Source organism: Argopecten irradians, chromosome 4 (genome assembly GCF_041381155.1).
Source record: "Argopecten irradians isolate NY chromosome 4, Ai_NY, whole genome shotgun sequence".
Taxonomy (NCBI): Eukaryota; Metazoa; Mollusca; class Bivalvia; order Pectinida; family Pectinidae; genus Argopecten; species Argopecten irradians.
Genome location: NC_091137.1, coordinates 2259144 through 2269511, shown reverse-complemented (window position 1 = coordinate 2269511; position 10368 = coordinate 2259144). Strand labels below are relative to the sequence as shown.

General features: G+C 35.3%; 2 protein-coding genes across 2 annotated transcripts in view; one reads left to right on the top strand and one right to left on the bottom strand.

Moving 5' to 3' along the window:
* Positions 1 to 10368, bottom strand: part of LOC138320353 (dual 3',5'-cyclic-AMP and -GMP phosphodiesterase 11A-like) — a 495361-nt gene that overhangs the window by 94092 nt on the left and 390901 nt on the right. The gene's annotated exons all lie outside the window — the stretch shown is intronic.
* The window catches only part of LOC138322031 (condensin-2 complex subunit G2-like), a 69771-nt gene continuing 59405 nt past the window's right edge, over positions 3 to 10368 (top strand). The window contains exons 1-7 of the mRNA XM_069266087.1: positions 3 to 129; positions 2080 to 2164; positions 4096 to 4242; positions 5123 to 5237; positions 6509 to 6663; positions 8239 to 8373; positions 8718 to 8812. Of these exons, the coding sequence (XP_069122188.1) occupies positions 2087 to 2164; positions 4096 to 4242; positions 5123 to 5237; positions 6509 to 6663; positions 8239 to 8373; positions 8718 to 8812 (725 nt within the window). The 5' untranslated portion in view covers positions 3 to 129; positions 2080 to 2086. The remainder of the gene's footprint in view (positions 130 to 2079; positions 2165 to 4095; positions 4243 to 5122; positions 5238 to 6508; positions 6664 to 8238; positions 8374 to 8717; positions 8813 to 10368) is intronic.

The following is a 10368-nucleotide window of genomic DNA, read 5'->3' as shown; positions in this document are numbered from 1 at the left end:
AAAGTCTCGCGAGATCTCGGGATTTAAGAAAATGGCGCCCAATTTGAAGAAGTGAATTTTTGTCTAAATTCGTAGCGGTTATATCACTGTATTGTCTGTTTTTTTACAATATTTATCCCCTCTACCTAGGTAAGTAGCAAACATATAGTAAAAATGTCATTACTCAAGTGCGAAATGATATTTGATAGCCTATTTAAAAAAAAAAATCATATTTGTTGATCTTTATGTCAGAACTGTACTGTAGTTTTACCTGACCCGGCCACAGTTTTAGTTTTGAATTGTTGTAGGCCTATAACAAAAATAAGTCACAGGGGATATAGTGTTACAAAAATAGTCATTTTTTAGCTCAAAGAGGGGAATTTTCAAATCTTCAGGGGAATTTTAGGCCAGATGGCCATGGGAATTCATTCCTTCTTCCAATTTAAGGGGACAGACTCAAAGCTGACAAAGGTTTTAAAGGTCCTGAGGAGAAACTACGTATACCCATAAACGGTTTTAAATCAGAGCTATATTGATCCCTGACACTGTACTCTTGACTCATCCTAAATGACTTCTACTTGCATAAAAAGAGTTAAAGCCGTTGTACAATAATGTCAATTATTTCATTATTGTTGCAACCCTTTCCATTGATAACAAATCCAGAGAATACATAATTACAACTCTGCGCCTCACTCAAGAGTCAAGAAGTTTTATTTAGAGTCGCATACATGGGGAACATAATAACATTAGCACTGTAGTGCTATTCTTGCGACAAACATGTAAAAATATCACAGTACAAACAGGTAAAAATATATATAGACAGGCAACAATTTAACTATAATAAGCATGCTATAGATACATGATATTTAGTTGGAAACAGCTATCACAGTTTAGCAGAAATAAGAAAATTTAATTTAAAGGTAATAACTTAATAATTACACTTGTATATCACACAAATGTTACACAAAAAAGGTTAAGACACTGAAGTGTAATGTACATAAATGCTAATATAGCAAAGTGTAAAAATTTACAGGATATACACTACCATAGTGTGAATTAAAAATAGATATTGAAGTCATAGGTAGAAAACAAATAAGCTAAAATAAGATTTATAAAAGTAATGATCTTTGAAGGTTTGAAATATCACAGGTTGTATGGTATAATTACAAGCAGGTAGATTCACTGCAGATGACCACAAGTCGTCAAATGACAGCTAGCTTACATGTATGGTCAAAGACAGAAGAACTCTTTCTTGATTTGAAAATGTAAATATATATGTACATATATAAATGCCAGGCAGTGATATGTAGCGGGATTGGACTGGGTCGATCATCGGTGACCAGGTAACTCAGTCGGTAGAGCACTCGGCTAGTGTTGGAAGGGTCGCGGGTTCGAATCCCAGTCTGGCTGCTACATTTTCTCCCCTCCTGTTACAAAATTGGCGCCCAATTATATAACCCACGGTGGTGGTGTTTGGAAGGGTCTCGTATATCTTCGAAGGCAAAGACTTCGAGAAAGAAGGGAGGAATATAGTGGGATTGGACTGGGTTGATCATCAGTGACCAGGTAGCATAGTCGGTAGAGCACTCGGCTAGTGTTCAGAGGGTCTAGGGTTCGAATCCCGGTCTGGCCGCTACATTTTCTTCCCTCCTGTCTACAGATATAAAAAAATAATAAAAACACCTGTCATATATGTATTTACAGATTATTGGACTAGAAAACACCAAAGTTTTACTACCGGTAGTCTGACTATTTAATTACTAGTCCAAATTAAATAAACAGCCGTTTTGCTTCAGCACTTCAGTCATGATCATTTTACAATTTTGACCCAAATTACAGTTTGGATGCATTCCTGAACAAAAAATTTCATTAATTGATGAATCCAGACTGAAATAATCACATACAGAATGCACTCAAAATGAGTTGAAAAATGCAAGTGATCACCGCAATTAGCACTAGTCATTAGCACTGTAAAATTACTAGTCCTGGGCAGCAGACTAGTGCTGAAAGTCGCAGACTGTTTTCTACCTACAGAAATGACTGTCTATGATGTGCTCCACCTTTGTTGGTTACATTCATGTCAACACCTTTATATTGTAGTTTAGAAATGAAGAACAAGAGAGAAGAATTGCTGTCAGTTGTTGAAGATGGGGACATTCAGTCATTTGTCAAGTATATCCAGACGGTAAGATTTAGGCAATCTTTATTTAATCATAGTTTTATTTAATTTATATAGGCCTACTTAAAAAGATACCTAAACACAGAGCTAACAGAAGTGTTAATAGTTATTATAAATCATGTCAAAGATTAGGCCAAAAAAAATTAATTGTTAGTTTCTCAGGCCGCTTTTTTAAAAAGTCAGTGCGGGCGGCGGGAATATTTTTTATTTCTCTGAAAACAAATGCGGCAGATAACATTTTATTTTTTTCTCACTTGAAGGACATGAAAATCAATGAAAATACGTGTAGAAAATGTAAATTCTTACTCAGTCTTTAAGAACAGCTTTCAAATATCTCAATCGTTACTATATCCAAAGAAAACCAGATGAAAATACATAATCCTGGGAGGAAACATTCCGTTTTGAGCAAATGCTGACATCGGCAGCCATTTTTTACCGGAAATGAAAAGTGCATACTAAAATTGGATCCAATTTCCGGGTGCATTTTAGAATGGAAATTTCGGGCGAGTTCGAATGGAAATTTGGGGTGCGTTCGATGCGGTGGTGTTGATTTTAATTTTTAGCCCACCATCTGATGATGGTGGGCTATTCAAATCGCTTTTTGTCTGTGGTCCGTCGTCCGTCCTTCCGTCCGTCCGTCCGTTAACAATTCTTGTTATCGCTATTTCTCAGAATGTACTGAAGGGATTTGTCTCAAAATTCATATGAAGGTTCCCCTAGGGCCCTAGTTGTGCATATTGCATTTTGGGACAGATCAGTCAACAAGATGGCTGCCAGATTTTGATAGTTAAAGTTTGTTATCGCTATTTCTCAGAAAGTACTGAAGGGATCTGTCTCAAATTTCATATGTAGGATCCCCTAGGGACCTAGTTGTGCATATTGCATTTTGGGACCGATCGGTGAACAAGATGGCCGACAGGCAGCCACCTTGGATTTTGATAGCTTGCATTTGTTATCGCTATTTCTCAGAAAGTGCTGAAGGGACCTGTATCAAATTTCATATGTATGTTCCCCTAGGAACCTGGTTGTGCATATTGCATTTTGGGACCGATCAGTCAACAAGATGGCCGCCAGGCAGCCATATTGGATTTTGATATTTAAAGTTTGTTATCGCTATTTCTCAGAAAGTATTGAATAGATCATTCTCAAATTTCACATGTAGGTTCCCCTAGGGACCTAGTTGTGCATATTGCGATTTTGGACCGATCATCAGCAAAATGACCGCCAAGGAACCATCTTGGATTTTGATAGTTGAAGTTTGTTACTGCTATTTCTCAGAAAGTACTGAAGCGATCTGTCTCAAATTTTATGAGTAGTATATGTTTGAAAAAGTTTAAAAAGTAGAGAAAAGATCCATCTTTCCATTGTCAGACATAGATCATTCTTTGGTGGGCGCCAAGATCCCTCTGGGATCTCTTGTAAAGTTATGGCGCATAAAAAACGTTGGTGCGGGGGGTAAATGTCGATGCGGCGGGGCCTGAGAAACTAAGAATTAATTTTTTTTGGCCTTAATCTAGATCAAAATGTCATATTTTACTTACCCATTAAATGTTATTGACATGAATGACACAGATGTCCATGAGCTGATCATGATAATTATAAGTACCTGTCAAACCTTAATTATTTGTCTTTAAATGTCATCTCTATTTCATGTATTTCTTATGATATGTAGGCACTTACAAAAACATGGTGGACAACAAGTCACATGATCTGCACAACTACCTGATTCACATTTTATTTATGATTTATCTGCCCTTTTGGGTAGGTATTGATTATGGCATCATTTATTTGCAAGCGAAAATGTAACCAAACATCATATTTTTCATAGAAAACAACATGTGTTTCACTCATGAAATAATGATTTTGCAATCTTTACCTTCCGGCAAAAGAGAAATTGTATTATACAATAAAAAATGAATATTGATATTTGTTTACAGTGTAATGCAGAGAGAGTAGACCTAGTAGAAATCCTGAGTGGTTGTAGTAAACAACAACTAGACAAGCTATGGGAGGGAGTACAACAGACCTGTACTGTCACCATGCTGAATATAGAAACAGAGGGAAATGACAACAATTTGGACCAGGTATCAATAATCAAAATCTTCAGTCTGCAGCTGGGGTTTTATTAGTTGGGCCAATAATGGTGCCTTTAGGTTTATCAAAACTTATAAACTTCTCCAGAACTAAGCAATTGATATTACCATATTCGACCCAATAAGCGCCCATTTCCCTATAAGCGCCCCTCCCCCTTTTTGAGGCCTCAATTTCAATTGCCCAGGCATAAATAAGGACCAAAACTACATAAAACGGTATAAATTTGCAATAATTTTGACTTATCATTTTCATTTTTATCAATTCTTTAAGCGCCCTGGGCGCTTATTGGGTCGAATACGGTACTCACTCCTTGCTTTCTAGTATCTGCTATTAATTGGTTGTTTTTATCTAATCGTAAAATGGTAGGACTGGTTCTCTTAAGAGACAAGGTAAAAAGAGGTTTATGTTTCCATGACCAGCCTATAAGATCTTTGAGTAATAGATTTTACTCATATATGACTGGTAGCTAGCATCCCTACAGGAGTTACAAATGGTAGGGTTGTTCCCCTACTCGTCTATAGGGACCTCAGAGATTTGACTAAAAGGTCTTGTCAACTTAGATGTTTGTTTATTGAACTTTCTCAATGGTTTTACTCTCTGAATGCTTCCTGTTAAACATACTTACTTTAGCGGTAGTTTTATTTTAGTGCTGAGCCATGCACAGCTACATTGCTAAATTTTGTAAAAGGGTATTTATGGTAATTGCCAGTTGTGCTAATTTATATCTGCACTAATTAATTACTAGTTATAGTTTTTCGCATATGTGCTAAATTTTGACTGCATTAAAATGAATATAGTCCTGTTGTAAAGCGTTTCATTTCAAAATTCACTGAGATTGAAAAAGCATGTTGCATTTTAATTCCATATTAGGAGATAAAGATTCTGGAAGCTCTTCAGTGTGTTGTCAACTTAGCATCAGCAGCTATACAACAAGATGGACCTCACATCTCACCATGTTTAAAATCTACAGCAGTTCTTTTAATGGGTAAATACACACTATATGGTAAAATCTACAGCAGTTCTTTTAATGGGTAAATACACACTATATGGTAAAATCTACAGCAGTCCTTTTAATGGGTAAATATACATTGTATGGTTAATATATTGCAGTTCTTTTAATGGGTAAATAAACAATATATAGTAAAATATACTACAGTTCTTTTAATGGGTAAATATACACTGTATGGTGAATGATTGAATGAAATCAGGCGTAGAAAAAAAAATATGTGTTTCTGGTTTCCTGAGTAACTGACTCGAAATGTTTTTTTATCAAATCATAATGTTTCAGTCATTTTTAATCTTTCCCTCCTAATTCCATTTTGGTTTTTAGACAACACATTTATAACAAAATCATACAAATGCTTGTTTCTGTATCAAAAAAAGAAGTACTAAGTGTTCATTAAAAAAAGCGTGGCGGCCCATGAATCCCCGGTTTACAAGCTGGTAAATCCAGTCTGATGTACAGTCATGTACTAAAGCAATGTTGATCTTCTAGAGATTAAGGTATACATTAAATACAAATAGGTACCGGGTACACATTAATGTTCATACATATGTAATTACAAATAGGTACCGGGTACACATTAATGTTCATACATATGTAATTACTAATAGGTACCGGGTACACATTAATGTTCATACATATGTAATTACTAATAGGTACCGGGTACACATTAATGTTCATACATATGTAATTACTAATAGGTACCGGGTACACATTAATGTTCATACATATGTAATTACTAATAGGTACCGGGTACACATTAATGTTCATACATATGTAATTACTAATAGGTACCGGGTACACATTCATGTTCATACATATGTAACTACTAAGCTCAAGTGTAAAGACCATTTAGAAAACATTTCATACCTACCTATCCTAATATTTTGAAGAAGTGAAACCAGAAACACACTTTTTATAGACCTTCTTAGAAAACATATATGATATCCATTGTCACAGAGAAACAAATGTCATGTGACCTATGTATTAAGACATCTTGACATTTCTTTTTTTGTCCTGTGGATAATCTTTACAATCAAGTTTACTCATTTTCTTTTATGTAATCCCAATAGTTGACCATTAGAGATTTGTCAGATTTAACTAACTCTGATATGAAATGTTTAAGATGCTTCAGTGAAGTGTGTTTACTGACTGACTTTACATTGAAATCTCTCCCCCCAGTTGACTTTAATGTTTGGGACACAGTGAAGGTTTTCCAATGAAGTTCCATTCAGAATTCAGTTTTTCTGCAGGTCTACTGCTTCCTATGCCAGAGACTGCCAGTAAGCTGAAAAATGACATCTGTGTGATGTGTGAGAAATGGTGTCAGAGGAAGTTACCCGGGAAGGACGACTTAGTCACTAATGCTCTCATTTATCTACTACAGCGAAGCCTCAATCTGCAAACTGTAAGTGATCGATATGGTTCTCCCTGTACTAGGATACCAGGATAGTCATGACATAATATCAGTACATTTCAACATGATTTGCTAAATAATTACCGTATTTTCCCTATTAAGAGCGTCTCCACTAATAAGGGCGCCCCCACGTTTTTTACTGAAAAAAATAAACTAATTTCTTACAATTTATGTGCCAGATTGTGACTAGTGACAATTTTATAATGCTAATCTTGCTAATAAGGTCAGGCTAGTATAAAGTGTATTGTTACAAGTCCACGAAAGCCTGCGTGACTTGATCTTGATCACGTACCTTTTTATCTGTATTTATTCAGTTTAGATAGAAATTTAATTGTCCACTTTCCGTTTTCATCAGACGACTTTCTGTACTACCTATTAGATTTCCGAAAGCAGGAAATATGTACTATAAAGGCCAAGTATCAAGTACATGGCAAATCTTGGTCAGTCTCACAATACTTCAACAGGAGGTGAAATGACTAGGATGTAATAGAAGTAGCATTCAAAGCCTCGGGAAATGAAAAATAGACGGTAATGAAAAGAAAACGGAAGAAAAAAAAAACATTAGCAAAAAAAAGTATGAATTAAAATGTGAATGGAAATTTCAAAAACAGAGGAAAAAGAATTTCCCTGTTTAGATGTACTGTTTTTTCAACATGAAAAACTGCACATAATAAAATTCATTCCTAAAAGTATAAATAAACAAAGGTCTTTTTATTATCCCCCGCCCAACGAAGTTGGAGGGGGATATACAAATGGGTTCCGTCAGTCCGTCCGTCCGTACGAATGGTTTACGGAGCATAACTCAAAAACCAGTATAGATATTTCCACGAAACTTCATACACACATTGGTCTTATGGTCTAGTAGTGCCTTTTGCTATTTTTAGGTTTTCATTTTTTGCATTTTTTCCGTAACCATGGAAACATTGCTGAAAATATCATATTTTTGTACCAGGTTCGTTTCCGGAGCATAACTCTAAAACCAGAAGAGATATTTCCATGAAACTTCATAGACACATTTGTCTTATGGTCTAGTAGTGCCTTTTGCTATTTTAAGGTTTTTTAAGGTCTAATATAAATGTAAAGGCTGTATACCTGATTCAACAATTGCAGCCCCACTCTACTTGAATTATAATCCATCTTTCTTAAGCTCAACTTCCTTTCTCCTGTTTTTTTTCATACACATAAGTCTCCACAATCAAACTTACTTCAGCTTTGATATCTTCATTGGCGGGGGATCTGAATGACTATGTCCTTGTTTTTAAAGTTTTTTACTTTGGGCTAGCTGTTTTCTCATGAACTAGCCTGATTGGGCTAGCGGAATTTACTATTGGGCTAGTAAATTTTTTGGTGACTTGCCCAAGTGACCAGTGGTTTAAAGAATAAAGTTCTAGCCATGCTTGACCACAAATTCCTAAACATGTCACAAAGCTTTTTAATACGTCTAAATGCTCATACCGATATAATCATCATCATAATAATTTAGCATAACCTTTTGAGTTTTATTACAAGGGAAGTACATTTTGTAGAACTATGAGACATTAGAGAGATACTTTTATTTTAATACAGAGAAAGGAGATCAAGCGACTATGGCTGTTAAGTGATGCGTTATCACTCTTCAACATGTCTGACACGAGTAGTGACATGCTCCGAGACTTACTCTGTCAGTGTGTCATCAGCACACCTTTCCTGAAACATTCAGAGGTAAATCACTGGGTGTTGAAAACTTTCTGTCAGAGTTAAATCTATAGTTGGACAAAAAATTATCAGCACATCCTTCCAAAAACATTGATATAAATATCTAGCTTGTGGGAAATTCATCAGTAATTTAGCCTTATATGTATTATATTACAAAAATGAACAATTTTGCACACATTGATTCTGAAGAGAGTCATTATTATATATTATAATATTTTTCTTAATGTGTTAAAGAAAGTTTCTATAAGTCTTAAGAACTAAATATATATACAAAAACTTATATAGGACACTGAAATGACAATTGATAGGTTCATTAGTAGTGTTTAGTGAAATTCCTGATGTTGCTATAGGGCTGCCGTTTCCTGGGATGTGTTATGAGCCTTGACCAGAACTTAACTGACTGCCTTCACAAAATCATCAAGAGTCACATGCCCATTTCAAACAGGTATATAGTCTCTATATTTATACAGGGATGGGACACCAAATCATCAAGAGTCGCATACCTTACCTATATCAAACAGGTATCTAGTCTCTATAATTATACAGGGATGGGACACATAATCATCAAGAGTCACATACCTATATCAAACAGGTATATAGTCTTATAATTATACAGGGATGGGACACCAAATCATCAAGAGTCGCATACCTATATCAAACAGGTATATAGTCTTATAATTATACAGGGATGGGACACAAAATCATCAAGAGTCGCATACCTATATCAAACAGGTATATAGTCTTATAATTATACAGGGATGGGACACCAAATCATCAAGAGTCGCATACCTATATCAAACAGGTATTTAGTCTCTATAATTATACAGGGATGGGACACAAAATCATCAAGAGTCGCATACCTATATCAAACAGGTATTTAGTCTCTATAATTATACAGGGATGGGACACAAAATCATCAAGAGTCGCATACCTATATCAAACAGGTATTTAGTCTCTATAATTATACAGGGATGGGACACAAAATCATCAAGAGTCGCATACCTATATCAAACAAGTATTTAGACTCTATAATTATACAGGGATGGGACACCAAATCATCAAGAGTCGCATACCTATATCAAACAGGTATTTAGTCTCTATAATTATACAGGGATGGGACACAAAATCATCAAGAGTCGCACACCTATATCAAACAAGTATTTAGTCTCTATAATTATACAGGGATGGGACACAAAATCATCAAGAGTCGCATACCTATATCAAACAGGTATTTAGTCTCTATAATTATACAGGGATGGGACACAAAATCATCAAGAGTCGCATACCTATATCAAACAGGTATTTAGTCTCTATAATTATACAGGGATGGGACACAAAATCATCAAGAGTCGCATACCTATATCAAACAGGTATTTAGTCTCTATAATTATACAGGGATGGGACACAAAATCATCAAGAGTCACATACCTATATCAAACAGGTATTTAGTCTCTATAATTATACAGGGATGGGACACAAAATCATCAAGAGTCGCACATACCTATTTAGTCTCTATAATTATACAGGGATGGGACACAAAATCATCAAGAGTCACATACCTATATCAAACAGGTATTTAGTCTCTATAATTATACAGGGATGGGACACAAAATCATCAAGAGTCGCATACCTATATAGTCTTATAATTATACAGGGATGGGACACAAAATCATCAAGAGTCGCATACCTATATCAAACAGGTATTTAGTCTCTATAATTATACAGGGATGGGACACAAAATCATCAAGAGTCGCATACCTATATCAAACAGGTATATAGTATATAGTCTTATAATTTTACAGGGATGGGACACCAAATCATCAAGAGTCACATACCTATATCAAACAGGTATATAGTCTTATAATTATACAGGGATGGGACACCAAATCATCAAGAGTCGCATACCTATATCAAACAGGTATTTAGTCTCTATAATTATACAGGGATGGGACACAAAATCATCAAGAGTCGCATACCTATATCAAAAGGTATTTAGTCTCT